This window comes from Ochlerotatus camptorhynchus, unplaced genomic scaffold (assembly GCF_037179485.1).
Source record: "Ochlerotatus camptorhynchus isolate MF236.1 unplaced genomic scaffold, CSIRO-AGI_Acam_v1.1 ptg000222l, whole genome shotgun sequence".
In the NCBI taxonomy this organism is placed as follows: domain Eukaryota; kingdom Metazoa; phylum Arthropoda; class Insecta; order Diptera; family Culicidae; genus Ochlerotatus; species Ochlerotatus camptorhynchus.
Genome location: NW_027040712.1, coordinates 5,217,842 through 5,239,182, shown reverse-complemented (window position 1 = coordinate 5,239,182; position 21,341 = coordinate 5,217,842). Strand labels below are relative to the sequence as shown.

Here is a 21,341-nt window from a genome sequence, read left to right as displayed (position 1 = left end):
TCTCAATCACGACGACGATGATGGAATGGAAAAATCACCTTCCCTTGACGTATGGGAAATTATGTTTACCCCGTCAGATGTGTACGGTAATTTTATAATAGAGGCAGAGCAAAGAACAGCTATTATTATACTTGAAAATGTGCCACGGCTGTGGACCATGGTATGATGGCGTTTTACTGTATATGGTAGCACACGCCTACGCCGGGTGTCTATATCTGTCAGTGTAAAGTTATCAAGGACGTCCGTCCGTCCGTCGATGGCCATTACTGTTTAATGAACACACACAGGGCTTCCTGGCATGTGGGACAAACCAGACGAGTTATGAGTAATACTTTTGTGTGCCATCATAACCTTTTTTTCCTTGGAAACCCACACTATCTTGGTGGATTACATGCACAGGACTCAAATGCTATCTGCCCTAGTTATACCGTTTTAATATCTCTCAGCGTGTGATAGAAGAAGGTTGTTAGAGATGAGCCTGGCGCAGTTGGGAGTAGAGGATATTAATAGTACTTAGATTACCGCAATCTCGCAAAAATAAGCGATAATTAAAAGTTAATTGAAAATAATTTCAGGTATCGTTCGGTACTTGGCGGGCCGTTTTCCAGAAACTACCAGTGCCACAGATCATAATGGTCGCACCCCACTGCACTACGCCGCAACTTTGAAGGACAACGGACATTTCTATAAGCTCCTGGCCCATCTGGGAGCGAACCCAAAGGCTGAGGATAATGTAAGTACCCCCATATGGACACGACTTTTGCACGATACATTATTAAAAATCACTTTGTACGATGTGTGCCAGCAATTCAGCGCTGTGTGTAGGTGGGAGAAGGTTTGCGTTGAGTTGCCCTAGTGGGAAGTTTTGAATCAGTATTGAAGCATTGCTTTGCAATTTACCTTCTACTTTTCATATTGTCTTTTGAACATTGAGCTAGTTTAAGGTATTATTATAGTGCAAAGTTTGAAAACGCTTCTGAAAAAATCCTGGGCACGCTTTTTTAGTGGGTTCATCACAAAGCCGAGCAAATTTGCCCTGTTCCCTAGGTTGTATATTGAAGTATTATTTATTCATGAGTGTGCTGCAACAGTTATTGATTTGCGGCCTTTGCGATGTCACTGTATTGCGGGCATTGGTTTATTCATGTAACATACGTGAAGAGTGATTGCAAATGCAACCAAGGACGAAGAGTAGAGCGTGACGTGCACTGTTATATGCTTTTTTCGTTACATGAAACGACATTCCCATCCGAACAGTCAAACCATCCGGCCGAGTTCTATCTGGATCACGAGCAAACCAAGGATCTGCTTTCTCATCGTCAACTGCTGCAGGACTACGGAGCAGAGGAAGATCTGGCTGACTCTATGCTCAACGATCAAGGTAGGTACGACTACGGTCTCAGTCTTAACTACAAAGCGCGTGCGAATCCTGAATTGCTAGATGTTGTCCATTCGTTACAACCATTTTTTTTTTGTCACGCGGATCCGGCTAGAATTGTTTTTCTCCATTTGGCACTCGCATAAATCCGAACCGAGGGATTTTTTGCTTTTTGAAAAGTGTTCCTTTCTAGAGAAAATTCAGATGGATGAAACTACAACTTGGCTTCCACCGACACTAAACTAAAGCGTTCAGATTGTTTTCAACGACTTTTACTCATCATTTGTCATGTTTATTCTCATTCCCCGCTTTACGCTCATACATTGTCGGGTACGTGGATTGTAACACCGGGATGTAGTGCCCGACGATCAGCACAGTGCTCGTCGCGAGTTGGATGACGTTGATACGTTAACTACACTGGAGCGATGTTTCAAAATCATCCACGAACCGGTTGATGAACTGATGAAATCCGTTTCGCTTCCGGTGAATAGTGTCCCCGGTAGTGCATCGTCATTGAGGATTCTCATCACCTCGTACTTGGCAAGATTTATGAAGCGAAGTGTATTCGACAAAATAAAGAAGCGCCAAACCAAACTGGATCACAACCTGTTTGATGTGATTTGGCCCGCAATGAAGAAGGCCACCAAGGAGAAGAAAATCGACGAAGATCTTAACGTTGGAATCGTGATCCCGGACTACGATGTGTTTGTCGTCTTTCAAGAGTTCCTAGTACCGCTTATCAAGGACATGCATTGCATGGAACTGCAACAAGACTTCGTTCCGCATCCCCAGATGCAGTTCTTTCCACGATACGTTGTTGAGGACACTGGCAATCAGCACGGGGAAAGCAACGGAAACGTACTTCGTGAGAATCCCAGTGAAGTGCACTTGAATCTGGATACTTCCGGAAAATTTATTACCGGAGTAGTTATCGAGTGCACCCGAAATCTAGACGAATACGATTTTCCGTTAAACCACAGCATAGCTCAGCTGGAAAAAGTAGAGCGAATACTTACGTCTAAGATTCTTTCGATGGCATTTGCCAAAGCTATCGAGGATGAGGAGCTTGGAACTTACTACACAATGAATGAAATCCTGGAGAATCCCTCCGAAATTCGAACTATCCTCGCCTCTTCCGGGCTATTGATACCCATGTTAGATTACACGGACCCATACCAAACGGCTGAATCGACCGCTCTCAATGGAAAATATTGGCCTTACGGTCGTGGAGTCTACGTAAACCAAAGGCAAGATCTGGTAGCTTGGATCAACGCCCAAGAACACTTACGAATACTGTGCTGCACGAGCTCGAAGAATCCAGCCGACATTGGCAGTGCATACTCCAAGATAGGGCGTGCCATGAATTTCCTTGAAGGCAAGATCCAGTTCAAGCACAGCTACTTCCTCGGTTATCTCGTCTCCCGACCGTCTTTCCTTGGAACCGGTCTCAAAATAACCCTATTCCTTGAACTGCCTCATCTGCGCAAAGAACGTGAAAACCTGCGGCATCTGTGCGTAGTCCGAGGACTTCACTTACTCACCTCCGACGAAAACTCCACGGTCCGCATGAGCAATATGCGCTCCCTTTCGCAAACCGAATGGCAAATCTTCCAGGACTATACCGGTGCCATTACGAACATTGTCGCTCTGGAGAAGGAACTCTCGATGTCCAACTCGTTGCACATTGCGGCCACGCTGTTGAAGATATTTCGTAAGAAAAAGAATAGTTTGGTGGAAGCGGCGCCAACTCACTAGGCGACACCTACGCCGCAGAACACCGCACTCCGTTCATTGTTCGTCTTCATCACCACTCTTAGAGACGTAGCTTCAGCAACTAACAAACTCTCTTATTCGATGTTAAGGATTAACCGATAGTGTGTAACCAATTATGTGCTACAAAAGTTCCTGAAATTTCCATATATTCTAACTATTCGTAACAATTTAACGCTAATCAAGTACCACTTAGAGAAAACATTAGAGCTGAGCCAAGACCGTAGCCGTATGCGAGGGAAAGAGTACAAAGTGTTGGAAAGATTTTGACTGGACTTGGAGCGGGTTAGTAGTGCTTTAATTTTAACTCACCATACATTTTATCCTCTCGGTGTTTCCAGTGTGATATTTTTCTTATTCTTATCCAATATAAATATGCCTGAACAATCAAACAACCTCTGTGCTTGATGTATCATTTGACAGAACCGCATCAATGTTTGAGATTGAGAAGTACGCTCTCGTGATGACCGTGTTGACGACACTTGTTACTAATTTTCTAACCTATACATACAACATCAACATACGAAAAACGATTATAAATTTTTCCACCTGTGAAATCTTTCCAACAGCTTGTATGTTCATCAGTAGCTTTTATAGTAGGAACTGTTAGCGTTCACATTTACTTTAGTTTATAGTGATTGTCAGTTTTCTGTTCTATATATTATCTTGAGTTGCATTGTCTTTCGACTGCGCTACATCTGTTGCATGCATTATTCAATGGTAAAGATTACTCGTTTATTCGATATGGATCGGTTGAACTTATAAAGCTAACGTGATCTTCTGTGTCATTTGCTGTAATATTTTTTTCCAGAGCTGAACGATCCACAAGTAGAGATTCCCTTATTTCGCACGGAGGAAGGTCGATATCTGGCGACATGTAAGTATGTGCAGTACAATTTCAATAAACATTATGGTGGTGGTACAATATGGTTACCTGGGACCAGCCTGGGAGATTGATTGAAGATTAATTATGCAAACCATCCTCGGGTTCGTTGCCCAGCCGTTGAAGTCTTTTTCGAAAATCAAGCGGACGCATGGTACATGACATACAACAAGCTAATCTCACTTAATACTGGATAACGTCACGACGATACAAATACCTATTTAACTGCACGGTCAATCAGAACGACTCAGCGACTGATTCCAATTGATTCATAGCATTTTCTTTCCATACGAAATTTACTCATATTTGGGAAGGGCAGTAAAGCCGTTGTTCTCCGGTCCATTAGTTGATGGGTTGATAGGTAGGGTCCAGGTGTGAGAGCTGCCCCCTGGCGTCGGTAGCATTGGTACTCAGTACGGAAAAGATCGACGGAAACAAATAGAAAAAAAAGATGGTGTCTTCCAGTATTGTGGCTTTCAAGAAAAATATACACTGTAAAAAAATATTTAATTTATAAAAAAAAAAATCAAAATTATCAAACAAAATTGTAATAACTCAAATTACATAGGGGAATTTACGTATTCTCGGCAACCTAAGCAGCGACCTTCTTTCTATAGCCTTTTTCTCTATGGAACGCACACATATGCAGTATTGGTTTGTTTACAATCTTTTGCTGCCAGCTGCTCTAAAAATTTCAGTCGAAAGAATTGTCAAAAACTGTTTTGAAACGCTTTTACAAAGCTCCAATCTTCTCTAGTGAGAGCGAGTATTGTCGGCAACCAGTTTTTCTTCGGCAACCGTTCCATTTGAACTGCATGTAAATCTGCTGTTCTATTATCGGCAACTCGAAATCTGCTACCATTTGTAGTGCGTGTGTTTCATTTCAAGAAAAACTTGCTTTTTCTCAGTGGTAAAAATATAGTCAAATTGAAGCTGAAAGCATAAAGAATCGTTTGCATGCATTCAGCGAAGTGTTTTCGTAAGAAAATCCAGTGAAAATAGTGTTTCAATTTGGGTTGCCGAAAATAGTCTGGCATGCCGAAGCCGTCATTTACCCTATTAAAAAAAAAATGTATTTATATTTTAGTTTAGATAAAATTCTACCTACTGACAATGTGTATTTGCTGGACAATTAATAAAAAAAATTTTATGAATTATTGAAAAAAGTAGTATTATCCAAAATGCTACCTACAGTTATCGAATATCTTTTAAATATTGTTGAATTTACAACAAAAAAAGCATACTCTGCTGTGATGTATACATTCATTCACGTAAACCTGTATTTCATTTTACGCAAACGAACAGCTTGTAAGCAATGTTGTTTTCAAAGATGGACAATTGTATACAATATTTGCAACATTTCATGAAATTTCTCAGAGTTTCACATGAATTATAATGTAAATTTATATGTTATGTGACACTTCATTTATGTGCATCATATTGAACAGAAACATGCACCACTTTTTCAGCCTCCGAAAATTTGAACTTGTTTGGTAAGAAACTGACTCTGCAAAACCATTTGAAGTTTGTATGGGAATTACTATGAGAAAGCACCATATTTACCTACACACAAAAATTTATATCTTTGTTTGTATGACATTTTTTCAGTCACAACTTAGCTGAAGACCGCTTTTCTATTAAATTTATGGAACCAAAATTATTCATAAAATTCTAGGCTCACTGTGCAATGATCTATGCAATGACTTTAAAACAGCTCGGAAAGCACATGCCGTGGACCTCCGTTAATCTGAACGACACTTCGTTCATATTAACGGGGTTCATTTTTAATTTAAACTTCTATTTAGTAATTCTATGATCATTAGAAAAGCGAGTTTCTGGTAAACTTATTTGTTGTTTTGTTTTGATTCTGCTTTTCGTTTAAGATCGTTCCATTTCACTTTACTCCATTCCATGTGCTTAATGACGTTTGAACAACTTTTAGTTTGCACGGCGTGCAGATTAGCGAGGTTCAAACTTAAAGGTGTTCAGATTAAACACGGTCAGATTACCGGGGGTCCACGGTATATCATTTTTTTGACGTAGAACTACGTCTTTGTCGACTATACTGGGGTGCAATCAAAAAATATGTGTGGTGAAATAGTGTTAGGTTTTGAACACTTGTAACTTTTTCATTTATAAATGAAATTTGCAGCAAAAAAAAAAAAAAAAAATTAAATCCAAATACGTCAATCGGTAGGATATGAAATAAACGTTTTTCCCAAACCCAATCGTCATAATCGAGTACCACTTGGTTGCACATCTTTCTGCTTGAACCTGAAAAGATATAAAACAGCGCTGCTGTCGTGCCTCTGCTCATTACCGCTTCGGAAGGTGTGGTACCATAGAGGTAACTCTAAGACCAGAAGGTCCCGAAGAAACGTGCTCAACTTTTTGGCTCAGCTCTGGTACTATCTTCGGTCCCAAGCTAATCTATGCACCCCTTGAAACACATGAAAATCCACGAACCCCCCATTTTATCTGTCAAACTTTCATAGCTTCTCAAAACAAACATAGGGTAGTACCCAACTAACAATTTTAGCTGCAGACTAGCGTATACAGCCGAAAATTGCCTTATGCAGCTAATTTTTGTCTGTATAAGCTGATCTGCAACTAAAATTGTTTGTTGGGTAATAGAATTTCGACTAGAATGGGGTACGCTTATAGATGTACTTGGCAGTGATGGAATTCTCACCAAAATATCATTTTCGCTTGCGATACGTTTTCTCTTGGGAACTTTCCCTCACTAGTTTCACACTCCAATATTTCCTGAGCGAACTTTCTGGGATGAGAGAATGAGATATCGCGAACTTTTTTAACTCGAATCACCAACGTGAGGATACGAAAAATATCAGATCATTTTCTCTCTCTATCTCTTTACACCACATTCGTTCTTGAAAATTGCAGTGCACATTTCACAAGGGAAAGATTATAGACAGAAAGCTATCCCGAGTAAATCAATACAATCTCTAAAGACTGATAAGTCTGGTACCTGGCTGTCTACTGGCGCCTGTTGTTTAAAGTAGCCGTTATCAGGATGATGTGAACAGTTTTGTGCAACTGATTGATTGGTGCATTGGTTTCTGGCAAAAAAATGAATGAAGCAGTACAAGCGTCAACGTTAACGAGGAACGGGGAGGGTAGTGTAAGATTTTGTGACTAGCAATTTTTATATTAAAACCGGGGGTTGCGGAAGGAGGAGCGCCTAATGTATCCTCATTTTCACGAAATACAGTTAATGCATGGCTCCTCTCATCACTAGTGTTCGTATTATCGTTCCTGTAAGCTCTTATGCAATAATTATATGCAGGGGGATGGTTGGGAATATAGGTGGTGGTGAACTTTTTCACTGTGCTATTACCAGTGCTGTAAATTCTCAAAATCATTTGAACATTTTTGATGAAAATGAGAAAAGTAGCTATTCGCTATCAAAGGGGACCTCCTCCGAATGGGTGATATCAGTTGCTTAGTCATTTGACGAAGGCATGGATCATTCTCATTTGAGAAACGCTATATATCATTCGATTGAGTGTAACCTACACACAAACGGAGCTCTGGTCGACATTCCGGCGAAAAAGCTAAGCCAACCCGACACCAACCTGACTTCTATCAAACCCCAACCCGATGTTGACCCGACATAAACCCAAAATTGACCTGACATTAACACGACATTGGGTCGACATCGACCTTAAATTAGCCTTACATTGATCCGACATCGGGTCGACTTGTCTGTTCGGGACCATTTTCCTGGATTTCTTCCATACTCCACTGTCGTATATCAAATGCTACTGAGTGACTCAATTGACAGTGACAATGAGCTTCGAATGAGAAAGGGGCTCTTCAAATTATGGTCATGTGAGAATTCGTTTACACAGAATTGATTGAATGGTTGTAGTGGTTCATCTTCAATCGAATGATATGAAAATTTACAGCACTGAGTAAGACTAATCAACAGAATGCTTGCTAGCTAACACTAAACATTTCTAAGCGCCAATCTCAGTGGTCTAACTGTACTTCGCACTAATAGCATAGTTCTTCTTGTCGAAGAGTACAGCCACAAATGATGATTTGGTCAGCAAAGATTAGACTATTGGTGAATAGTTACAAGTATCTACTATTAGCTGGTTGCATTGAGAACTAAAACTATAAATAAATCCGGAAAACTTTGAGATTAGGGCGTAATTTCTTTTGTAAACACACACTTAATTCGCCGATTTCTCGTGAATTAAAGTTCAATCTAAAAAACTAACAACACAGACAGGAAGAGGAATGATTCATTTGGTATAGTATAGTTTGCTAGATTGTGCTTTGATTCGTGAGAAATCGCTGAATGAGGTGTTTGTTTACAAAAGCAATTACGCCCAAATCTCAATGTTATCTGGAAATGGTATTTAATGTGAAGGATGCGAAAAATATCGGAGAACGAGAAGTAAACAAACAGACACTCTCGCGTGATCATCGCCTACCTTTACTCGCTGGAAACAAAAAAGAACAAAGCTGAGGGGATATTTGGTTGGTTCGAATCACGAGTACGTGTGAAATGATGTGAGATGGAGAGACGAAAGATCTTTCGCGATACGAAATGAAAATTTCTCCCGCTCTACGCTTTCATGAACTTTTTATCATCTCTCGTTCGCGAACTTTTTGTGAGAAGTTCTTTTGGGATTTATCTCTGCAATGAGCTGTGATAGAACTTTTTTTGAAAATGATTTTTCCAACACTGGTACTTGGGATAGGCTAGTCAAGTAGTGAGCCAATTCAAAATCGTTATTTTTCACCGGTTGGGACACTGGGCCCTGCAGTAAGCAGAAGCAAGTCAGCGGTTAAAGGTGAATCACAGCACCTTGACAACCAGCAATGGGGTGGAAGGAGACTAGAGTCCCGTTCAACTAAGGGGCTGTTCATTAACCCTCGGGCAGGGTCCAACAAGAATCAAAGAGGAATAAGAGTCAAACAAGGTAGATAATGTACAGGTATATTGAGCACTGAAAAGTGTTGTAGCTTTAGGTAGCAGTAACACTTCCTTCAGCAAAAAGCAAATAGATCCGGACGGCAAGAGTGCACGATGCGGACGCAATGGTATATCCTTATTCCCGGCATAAAGTATACACCTCACACACCTGTTTACATGTCGATGCCCAACTTCACGGGGAAGGTCTCCTGGATGATACGATTCACATTCCCGTACATTCCCAGCACCAACGTTAGATCATTGTCTGGCACCCCCAGTGGTAAATCGTTTTGAACATAGCCCCCCCCCCCCCAGCGACATCCTTACCTCCATCCACCGTCTTTCTCTCAGTATAATGGGACCTATATTTATCGAGGTATGCATTAGAGCATAATGCATACTTGCTCCTGATTTGAATTTGATGAAAACTGCTTTCTTTTCCAAAATCCTGTACGTTATACGGCTGAAAGTCTCGATAATAAAGAAACTAAACTAAACTGTACGTTGCATCCATCTCAACGTGATTCACATCTAGTGCTTTCACGAAATTGTAAATCTTTTTTTTTTCCTCTGTTCGGGACCTAACACTTCTGCGACCAGTAAATTGATCTATTGTAGTATATCCCGTGTCCTTAGATTAGTGCATGTCGTATTACTCCATCACTATTGAGAAATGATGAAGTATTCGATTTTTTTACAGTTTCCACTCTTGCATTTATCGCAAGGATCCGACTCTAATTGAAAGGTCCCGCTATTTATACCCTTCGGAGTGTTGAAACACCCTTCAAAGGCGCGCCCCTTTGTCAGTCAAAATTGGATTCCTTAGCAACAAAATTAAGGTACGACACCGATAATGACCATGCATCAGAACCCTAGTCTAGAACCCTAAGATTAGGAATCACATAGATGAAGACAACTAACTCATTTTTTTTGCCTTGTTTCAAGATCATCCTCGGTAGACAAAGCCGAGTCTTGTCACTATCAACACGGCATAAAAAGTAACAAGGACTAAGATGTGTTCCTTGGATTACTGAAAAATCCTGTTCCCCTAGTTTGAAGTAGTCAGGACTAGGAATCGGTGGTAGATCTTACATCCCGTAACGTACCACGAAAAGGTGATCTACCCACGTTACGGGGTGTAAATCTTGCCCATGGTGCACTTCGATTTGGATAGAAAAAACAGAAGCTTTCAACGGCGCTGAACTATGGCAGCATCTTAGCATACGAATATTTTACAATAATTAAGCTTCCATCAATTTGTTGTCTATCGTGTTTTTTAAGTTGAGTTAGCAAAATGGTGTTAGGAGCAAAGTTTTAGATATTTTTTAACGAGAATTTTCGCCCACGAAATCAACATTACAATTTAAATTACATTTTTTAAGATTCTTGTATGGAGAAATAAATGAAAATCTATATTTTGTAAATAACTTTTCTAATAGTAATTTCTCATAATCAACATGTTGTACAAAGTTATTTACATTATAAAGATACGCCGTTTTATCTTTGGAAGTAAGTCTCTAGCTTCAATGTTACATGGTAACGGCGCCGGTGGTGTAGTGGTAAGCGTGATTACCTCTCACCCCAGTAGGCCTGGGTTCAATCCCAGTCGGCGCCGCCGGGATGTTCTGAGGCATAACATCTCTGATCACGCCTTCCTTCGGATGGGAAGTAAAGCCGTTGGTCCCCGGTTCATGAGTTGATGGGTCGATAGGTAGGGTCCAGGTGTGGGAGCTGCCTTCCTGGCACGTCGGTAGCATTGGTGCTCAGCACGGAAAACAAGATCGACGGAAAAAACAAACCAAAGGAAAAAAAATGTTACATGGTAAATATACCAGGTTATATGTGTGTGTATGTGTGTACCCACTAACCGGCAGTGTTATTATGGAAGAACTCTCTCTACAATGTCGCATATATTGTAGACAGTTTTAGTCAGGATGTTGGAAGGTGATAGCTCTATTGCAGATCCAGCAACTCATTTCAGAATGTCTGGAGAGTCACGCCCATTCCGAGGTTACTTTCACTTACAATAAGCCCCGCATGTATGTATTACCTCTATCAATTTGGATATTAGTATTACACACTAACTTCCAGTTTCAAATTTTTTTTTTTTTTTTATAATAATTTATTTGTACAGGCTCAATCGAATAAACTTTACAGAGCCGAGTTATCATTTTCATTATACATGATTATGATTAATGTTTTAAATCTAGAGTTAAAGGAATTGAACCGATTACTCGCGGTCGTCTCGAGGTTAGTGGAGATTTACAATTTTTTGGATGGGTAAAGGGAGAAGGAGGTTTGAAATATGATTTATTATACAAATATTTAATTAATCCTAAAACGTGAACTTATTTCTATTCATCTTGAAGACAAACATTAAAAAAAAACCTACACGCACAATACAAAAACTAAACACAAGGTTAATCAAACTTACAATCTAAGGTTAGTATTCTTAAAGTAAACATATATGAGTTTCATAAACTCCAGATCACGTCTAGCCAAAATATCCCGAACTGGAACATTAGGTTGTCTACCTCGAGCCCGAAGGGAATCGCACAGCTCAGATCTGACTCCACGATGCTCAGCACAAGACCAAAGGATGTGATCGGCGTCTTGGTAACCTTGTCCACATTCACAGAGATTGCTGTCTCCCAGCCCAACACGAAACAAGTGAGCGTTTAACGAATAGTGATTGGACATGAGGCGAGACATCAGACGAATGAAGTCTCGACCCACATCCAACCCCTTGAACCAAGGACTCTTCGACACCTTAGGGATGATCGAGAATAGCCATCGTCCCAAACTTCCTTCACTCCATTTATTTTGCCAGCTTGTGAGCGACTGTTGACGATAAATGAAGAAAAATTCATTGTAGGCGATTTGTCGATCGTAAATATCGCCTTGCATAGCGCCCACCTTAGCAAGTGAGTCAGCCATCTCATTGCCCGGAATCGAGCAATGAGATGGGACCCATGCAAAAGTGATGACAAAAGATCTTAAAGATAAAGCACTTAAAAGCTCTCGTATTTTCATGAGAAAATACGAGGAGTGCTTTACCGGCCTCATAGAGCGAATAGCCTCGACAGAACTGAGACTATCCGTAAAAATAAAATAGTGATCTGGTGCAAGTGAGGCGATCGTTTCTAGCGTATAATATATTGCCGCCAGTTCAGCAACATATACGGAACAAGGAGCTTGAAGCATTCGAGAGGCGCTATGAAATTCGTTAAAAATACCAAAACCAGCGGACGACTCTATTAGTGATCCATCTGTGAAGAACGATCTTGCGGAATCAACTTGGCCAAACTTTGCAGCGTAAATTGACGGAACAATCATGGAACGATGATGTTCTGGGATTCCACGAATCTCCCGCGTCATAGATAAATCAAAACTAACTGAATTGCCGAAGTCGGAGAAGCATACACGATGGGGATTATGCTGTGAAGGGCTGACATCCTGAGTTATGTACACGTAGTACAATGACATAAAACGAGTTTGAGGGTTTAGCTCAAGAAGCTTCTCAAAGTTTTCGATTACCAGTGGGTTCATAACTTCACAACGGGTGAGGAGCCTAAGGGACAATTCCGAAAACCGATCCGATAGTGGCAACATGCCCGCCAACACTTCAAAACTCATCGTATGAGTCGAGTGCATGCATCCTAACGCGATACGAAGACAACGATACTGGATACGTTCCAGTTTGATGATGTGAGTTTTAGCCGCCGACTGGAAGCAAAAACTACCGTACTCCAAAACCGATAAAATCGTTGTCCGGTACAACGTTAGAAGATCTTGCGGATGAGCTCCCCACCACGTTCCGGTAAGTGTTCGGAGAAAATTGATCCTTTGTTGGCATTTTCGTCTCAGATACTCAATGTGGGATCTCCAGGTGCATTTGGAATCGAACCAGACCCCAAGATATTTGAAAGACATGGAATGAGTGATCGGCTTACCCAAAAGTTGAAGCTTCGGTTGTGCTGGGCTATGCTTCCTAGAAAAAACGACCAACTCAGTTTTCTCCGTGGAGAATTCGATACCTAGCTGGATAGCCCAAGTAGACAAATTGTCTAAGGTATCCTGTAAGGGTCCTTGCAGGTTGACCCCTTTGGGCCCTGTCATAGACACTACGCCATCATCTGCAAGTTGTCTCAACGTGCAGTTGTCACTTAAACAATTGTCAATTTCTCTGACATAGAAATTGTACAAAAGGGGGCTTAAACATGAGCCCTGGGGGAGACCCATGTAACTAAATCGAGAAGCTGTAGAGTTTCCATGAGAAAAGCTCATATGTTTCTCTGACAGCAAATTGTACAAAAAGTTATTAATTAATGGGGAAAGGCCACAAGCGTGGAGTTTGTCTGAAAGGACTTCAACCGATACTGAATCAAAAGCCCCCTTAATATCCAAGAACACAGAAGCCATTTGCTCTTTTTTAGCAAAAGCCAACTGGATTTCTGTGGAAAGCAACGCGAGACAGTCGTTCGTTCCCTTACCCCTACGGAAACCAAATTGAGTATCTGAGAGTAGGTGGTTCGTCTCAACCCATTTGTCGAGGTGAAAAAGGATCATTTTCTCCAACAATTTTCGAATGCACGATAACATCGCGATGGGACGATACGAGTTGTGATCTGACGCGGGTTTTCCAGGCTTTTTAATGGCTATAACTCTCATTCGCCTCCAATCATCTGGAACAATATTGAACTCCAGGAACTGACAAAACAAGTTCAACATGCGCCTCTTAGCGACGTCTGGGAGGTTCTTCAACAAGTCGAACTTGATCCTATCAGCCCCCGGAGCCGAATTGCGACACGAAAGGAGCGCGAGTGAGAGCTCCAGCATTGAAAAAGGCTGGCTGATCTCGTCTACCGAATTCGTCGTTTCGCGAGGAATCATCTGTGCCGGCACGGAATCAGGACATACTTTTCGCGCGAACTTGAGAATCCACCGATCCGAGTACTCCTCGCTCTCGTTGTTCGAAGACCGGTTACGCATCCTTCGCGCCGTGTTCCAAAGCGTATTCATCGACGTTTCGCGCGATAAACCGTCCACGAATTGCCGCCAGTATCCGCGTTTCTTGGCTTTGATGAGGCTCTTGAGTTCGTGTTCAAGAGTCGAGTACGCTTCGAAATACTCGGGTGTTCCGCGTTTCCGGAAAAGCTTAAACGCGTCGGACTTTTTACGATAAGCCTCAGTGCATTGCTGGTCCCACCAAGGGGAAGGAGGTTTCCTACGGAAAGACGTTCCTGGAACCGGCCGAGTTTGAGCTTGAAGCGCGCTGTCCAAGATCAGATTGGAGAGGAAGTTATATTCCTCCAACGGTGGAAGCCCTTCTACCGACGTTAGGGCATCTTCTATCACATTCTTGATCTTTGTCCAATCGATATTACGGGTAAGATCGTACGCGACGGTAACGGGTTCCGACGGATTGAACCCACTGGCAACTGAAACTTTGATCGGCAAGTGATCACTACCGTGGGGATCTTGGATCACATTCCACGTGCAATCCAACGATAATGAGTTAGAGCAAAGTGTGAGGTCTAATCTACTTCCATTCGAGGATGGGCCAGCCAAACGTGTTACTTCTCCATTGTTAAGAATTGTCATATTGAAGTTATCACAGAGGTCATATATCAAAGTAGAACGGTTGTCATCATACAGTTCCCCCCAGCCTGTACCGTGGGAATTAAAATCTCCCATAATCAACCGTGGAGTAGGAAGAACTGAACAGATATCTGAAAGTTGTTTTTGACTAATCGAAACTCGGGGAGGAATATACACAGAAGCAATACAAAGGCTCTTGCCTTTAACAAAAGCCTGACATGCGACAACTTCAATACCTGGAAATTGTGGAAGATTCACTCTATAGAAGGAATGGCACTTTTTGATCCCCAAAAGTACTCCTCCTCCACGCGAATCCTCACGATCCAGTCGAATAATGTTAAAATCATGAAAAGGAAGATCGATATCTGAAGAGAGCCAAGTTTCACACAGAGCAAATGCATCACAATCATTATTGTGAACCAAAAACTTAAACGATTCTATCTTAGGAATAAGACTTCGACAATTCCACTGTAGAACAGTGATCAAATCCCCGACCTCGTTTGGAAAATTATCCATCGAAGGAGATGATTGCTGCAAGGAGGGGCCACTTCAATGTCAACTGCTTCAAGAGGGTTTTCACAGTAGGAAGCATTGCCAGAACAATGCTTTTCAGAGGATCAGAAATATCGAGCTAATTGAGGATACTGTCCACAATGTTATCAAATGAGAACAACCCAGATGAAGAAGGGGCTTGTGTTCTGAAAATTGGGGCATCGTGGGTTTTGGATGTCCCCGGGAGAGGTGGAAAATCCTGGGTATAATCAGTTCTGCGGAATCCAGGAGGAGTAGAAGTCTCCTTTTTCCACCACTCCTTGATTTGGGCAAGCTGATTTGGGGTTCTTGATCTGCAACTTTCCGCGAACGGATGCGTTTTCGTTTCCGGGCAGAACCTTCCGGAAAACTGAAAGAAACTCCCTCCTCAGCCAAGTCAGAGCCAGACTCGTCATCTGACAAAAGAGCGAAGGGATTTGTTTCGTTGGTCGATGGCTTGGCTGTCTTAAGCATTTCTGCAAAAGACCGCCTGGAACGTTCTTTAAGAGAGCGCTCTAGTTTTTCCCCGCGTTGTTTATACACCGGACACGACGAGAGACCATGAGGAGGAGATCCTTTGCAGTACACGCATTTTGGTGCCGTGACTGTGCAGGCGCCATCCTCGTGCTTCTCCCCGCATTTGGAACAGCGTGCCTTGCTGCCACAGTGAGAGGCCGTATGTCCCAACTGTTTGCAGTTTTGGCAGATCATGACCCGAGGAACAAACAAGCGCACAGGTAGCCGAAGTTTTCCCAACTCGATGTACTGAGGAAGGGCTGAACCAGAAAAGGTCACGCGAAACGAGTCTGTGGGGGTAAAACTCTTTTTACCCTCGCTTACAGATACTGAGCCCAGTTTTTGGACATCCAGTATCTTCACCGGGGGGAGCAAGGGGTTCTTGAAACGGCCAACCGCCTGCTTCTCCAAGATCTCGGGGGTCAGACTCGCTTCGGTGACCACACCTTCGATCTCCACATCACGAGCTGGTATGTAAACCCTGTACTCAATCGTAAAGAGCTGGGAGGCAGCAATCTCGTTAGCCTGCTTCAGGTTAGAAACGACAACACGAAGTTTATTATGCCTAACCTTCGTGATTTCGGTCACGGCCGAGTATCGCTTCGTCAGATCAGTGGAAATTTGCATCAAGTTCAAAGGTTTGTTTTTGGGCTGAAAGTAGACAACCCATGGCCCAGTCGAGTCATCTGGATAGGCTCGCGATCGGGGGCTTTTCTGAGACGAACCATGAATGACAGGACGTTTTCGTCTTTTCTTGCCATCGAGTGGCAAACTGGTGTCATCTTCCGACAAAATGTCCATATCGTCTTCTGACTAGACGTCCATTTTGCCGTACTAGTGGGAGCGGTAAACGCTCTACCACTGAAACGATGCTTAAAACCACACAGACACAATAAACAGAAAAAAATTACAAACACAGAAACACAAAATTAAATTTAACTGATGGGCGAGAGAAAGAAACAGGAAAAAAAACTTATCTGCGATACTACTACCACCGAGTGATTACACAGCAGCAGCGGAGCGACGCGCAGCGTGGGTGACCTTCGATGCGCGTGTGCGGGCGATCTTTGTAGTGGTGTGCTTGTATGAGGCTCGGCACTCAGCTGGACACACGATGATGGATGACCGGTATAAATGCGGAGGCAGATGCTGACACTCGATGACGATGATCTGTGTGCAGGTATGCGTGATCACGCACCGATGAAGCGCAAATTGGTTTGCGAATATCCAATTGCAAGTGAACAATTTTCTTTCCGATGACGCCGAAAACCACTTTCTTCTCAGAAAAACTCACTTTCAGATAATTGTTTAGCCGGTAACTATGCCAGTAATCACTAAGCGAGAAAAAACTGATAATTTAAACCAACCGAATACCGAGAAAACTTCCGAAATACCGGAGCGCGAAACAAGTCGACTGTACTTCTCGCTAGGTCGCAGTGGGATCAAACCAGTTTCAAAATGTTCTTTTGAATTCTGGCACGTATTTAGTTTGTTTGTTTTTTAATTGTAAAATGTATTTGGACTGGTATCACCATGTTAATTTCATCCTGCAAATCCATGGGTTCCGTAGTTTTGTTTTGACGTTGGATAGCGTCTTTCGGCAACATACGGGGGTACAAAATTGAAAACAGTCAGTTTGGATGCGTTACGAAAAATTAAAAGATTTTGAACGATAATAACTCAACCGTCTCTCGATAGATTTACGAGATAATGGCATAAATCGATTGGAAATATTTCTAGTAATTTGCTGAATGTCATCAGGGCCACCAAACTTTCGCAAAAGAGTTATTAAGGAATATTCCTAAAATATAATATACACAATTAAGTACAACACACAACAGACGTTATCCAACGCCAACCCTGCGGTCGTATCTAGTATACAACCCTTCCAACTTTTTCTCTACACTTTGTATCTCATTTCGTGATTCACGTTTTCCGTAATACTTCCTTCAACGAACAATAATTGTCTTGCATTACCATGGTCATCTGGGAGGTGGTTCGCGTCTAGTGCTTTCCCCAGGAACCTTTCACGACCACCAGCTACCACCCGTCCAGTCTTGGGCGTATCCTTTCATATTGCTCACAATCTCCTACACCGACAGCGGAAAACTTGATGATTCACGGCAACGTCGGCCACCGAATCACCACCAAAACTTGCAACGGACACATTATCAGCACGTTCCCGGACTAATTCCCAACCGCACCGGGTTCAAACTCGCCCACGGTGACGAATCTCTCAATAGATCAGAACTACACGTCGAAAATGTGGCATCCGAACTCGGTGAACCAGACTCCCGGGAGGCAATTTTCGACACCGAACTGAAGCTGCGTCGTAGATTTTTTAGGTTAGATTCAAGGTCAACCGAGGCACTCAAGACAAACACAGGCAAAACACGATGTATCACTAAATGATAACTTTATGAACACTTGAAACTAAATTTCAGCACACAAATTAACAAATTTAAAGCAAAACATATTTAATTCGTTGACGAAAAACACGTCAGCTTTCAAGCGTGGCCTACTGCGATATCATGGTAAAAAATAGCACTTTTTCTAAGATCAAATTTAAATTTAGTAAGTTTGGTTTACCCGTCTTCGAGTTGTTGGTCTTAAAAAAAAACTATTTTGGGATGTCTTGAACATCCTACGAAATAATGAAAATAGAGACTCACTTACAAAATGAAAATGGTGTCTCTGTTTAATATAAATAACTTTCTATGGCATGCTGATGACGGGAAATTGCTACCAGAAAAGCTATTGACAAAACATTGATTTGCATTGATTTCTCCATACAAATATCATACGGATCTTAAAAAATGTAATGCTTATTTGAAATACCGCGTAGTTCACATTTAGGGCATTTTTTGGATCATCTTAGGGAACAGGCATAAATGACGTAGCATTTGAGGGGGGAAAGGGGTCTCAGAAATTTCGGCCGGGGATGTACTAGATATAGCAAAATACGCTACGATGGGGGAGGGGGTCTAACACCTGTCCTACAAATATTAGATAAGTTGAATGAGAAAAACCATTTTAAATTTGTGTCCGAAATAATAATTTCTAGAGAAACCACTTAGGACCTTGGTTTGCTGTTTTCCAGTATTTGTATCAAATGGACATACGCGGTTTCTCAAATAAATGATTTTAATAATAATGCAGCTATAGGCAGAATCAAACAACACTATTGAATAGTACCTACTCAAATTTTATGCTACCTGTCAGTCATATTGAATACCAAAATCCATTTTAAATGCCTATATCACTTCTAACTATGCATTTTTTATGGTAGTCACTAGTGATCCACTTCTACACAACCAGTATTCAGCATGAGAATATCAAACATATCGAAAGCACATTTTTATCTATTAAAAATCCTGTACTCAGTTAATAAGCTGTGCACTTGATTTTTGAAGCACTTTAATAGCCAACGGGGTTAGGTTTTAATATGTTAAAGTAGTACAGTCAAGCAGTTCAATATCAGGTATATTTTTTACGGTAAAAATGGCCTTTTAAAATTTACTAAACATAAATCCATGGAAATTTATCTAAATAGGAATGAGAAAAGACCCCTCCTATACTCACCATGGTGGAAAATTAAAAGATTTGAACACCAGCAATGAACTCCTAAACTTATGAAAATATTCATTTTGTTTTTCTCTCCGATCTGTGACACAGACCTAACTGGTCCACATTGAACATCTATTTTCTAAAAATCTTCATCCATGCAAATTAAGCCGACATCTTTTCCTTCTCAGCTCTCGGAGATCCCCTGATCAAGGGCCTCACCGAAGTAGCTAACAAACGCCCTGCAGACCCGATCACCTATTTGGCCACCTATCTGTACAACTTTGCCAACCAGAACCGATCGAAGAACAGTGCCAGCAGCCAAACGATATCCGAATCGACAAAAAACGACTCCAACAACAATAGCATCGAGGGTATCGTCAAGGAGGACTCCGATAAGGAACTGGAAGGATCGGCTAAAACGGTAGAGATCGGACAAGTGGTTGCTCTGGCAAACAACGTTATGGCCGAACAGTCAACGACAAACGTGGAACGGGCGGAAGAACAAGCGCCACCCTCGCCGGATTCCGGAGAAAGCTCACCACCGGTGGATAATCGGGTAAGCTGACGCATTGATGCTTGGAAATGAAATTTAATGGTACTATTTACATTCGGTGATGATTCTAGGACGAGCATGGTCAAAGTATGTTGCATTTTGCATGTGCCCGGTCGCATGGAAAAAATGCGATCATTCAATTAATTGAAGAATCTGGTAAGAATTCAAATGAACCTGGCTAAATTCACGCGAATAATGCCAATCAATTTATCGTCAGGTACAAGCATCACTTATCGTGACGAGCTGTATCGTACGGCTAGGGATGTTTCACTGCAAGCTACCCAACAGGATAATGCCCGGGAAATCGATCGCTACGTTATGGGATTGGCCGCCCGTGGTGATTTGGAAACGTTAAGCAATATGCTTCTGGATGGGTATGACCATGTGGTAGATGTGACCGGCACCGATGGTACGACAATCGTACAGGTTGCATCAACCAGGGGCCACATGGAGGTTGTTCGATTTTTGGAAGGCATTAGACAGTTTGAGGTAAGTTGGAATAGGAATGTACCGTATCGTCAGCTAATCTTATTTATCATTATTTTGCTTCGAACAGGAAAATCGCGAAAAATTGTTGACTGCCGTTCGGGAAAAGGATCTGCAGAAGGTGAAGGAAATAACCCAACAACCAGATGGGGCAAAGCTTGCACGGACTAAAAACTACTACGGTACGCATTAGTACTAAACGTCGCATAATGATCATATCTAACTAACATACTTTACAGGACGATGTTCGCTACACGTGGCAGTGTTGATGGAAAATGAAGAAATTGTTGAATATTTGGCAACAAACTTCAGACTGACTCTCAAAGTCGGTGACAATGTAACTATTACTATTTGTTATTCAACGTATGGACACTAGAATTTAATTTATTTTGTTCTAGCTCGAACGAACACCTCTTCACTATGCCATGGGAGTAAGCAATGTTGAAGCAATTAGTCGTATTCTAATCAGGAATGGAGCTAAACGAATCATGAAGGATCTGAAAGGTCGGCAGCCGACATACTATTTTATGAATAAGGTCGACGTTTTGCGTTTGCAAGAAGAGGAGAAGGAATGAGTGCCTTTAATGGAGAAATTGTTGTTTTAGGACGGGAATGGTTGGTTCTCGACAATTGTTGATATTAGCAGTGTTAGTACAAATTGGTTGTTGGTAAGATTGTATCACAGATAATACTTAAAGATGTATGTTGATTTTGTTTAAATAAATAGTTTTGTACAATATTTAAAACATGTCTTTGCTATTGAATGTTGTACAGTTTCCATTTGTGTTGGACTTGAGAAATTCAAATTCTTTTATATAGTGCTACCCGAGCCCGAGCTACCCCAGAAATCAAATTGAAATCAAAATTTGCTGTTATTATGAAACATATTTTGAATAGTCCAATTGATCTAATTTTGGTTGACTTAACGGTTAGCACAGCAAAAATAAGAGCATATTTCTACACTATTGAATCAAACGAAAAACTAATCCTGCTTTCAATGAAATCAATTTGAGTACTGATTTTGCGTTCATAATATTTAACAGAATACGGGCCTGGCGTCAATGGTTTGTATCCATGCTTCTCACGCTGAAAGTCTTGAGTTCAAATC

The 21,341-nt window shown here is 41.5% G+C and overlaps 2 protein-coding genes across 2 annotated transcripts in view; both read left to right on the top strand.

Moving 5' to 3' along the window:
• LOC135703850 (uncharacterized) overlaps positions 1–3,133 on the top strand; it is a 63,888-nt gene extending 60,755 nt beyond the window's left edge. Inside the window, exons 12-14 of the mRNA XM_065225193.1 lie at positions 576–733; positions 1,258–1,381; positions 1,737–3,133. Of these exons, the coding sequence (XP_065081265.1) occupies positions 576–733; positions 1,258–1,381; positions 1,737–3,133 (1,679 nt within the window). The remainder of the gene's footprint in view (positions 1–575; positions 734–1,257; positions 1,382–1,736) is intronic.
• Positions 1,305–20,826, top strand: LOC135703882 (uncharacterized). Its single transcript, XM_065225244.1, has 8 exons — positions 1,305–1,381; positions 3,960–4,025; positions 19,383–19,750; positions 19,819–19,903; positions 19,965–20,236; positions 20,304–20,415; positions 20,473–20,570; positions 20,632–20,826. Exons 1-8 carry the CDS (start codon positions 1,366–1,368, stop codon positions 20,806–20,808), a joined length of 1,194 nt encoding a protein of 397 aa, XP_065081316.1. The 5' UTR covers positions 1,305–1,365; the 3' UTR covers positions 20,809–20,826.
• The last annotated feature ends 515 nt before the right edge of the window (positions 20,827–21,341 follow it).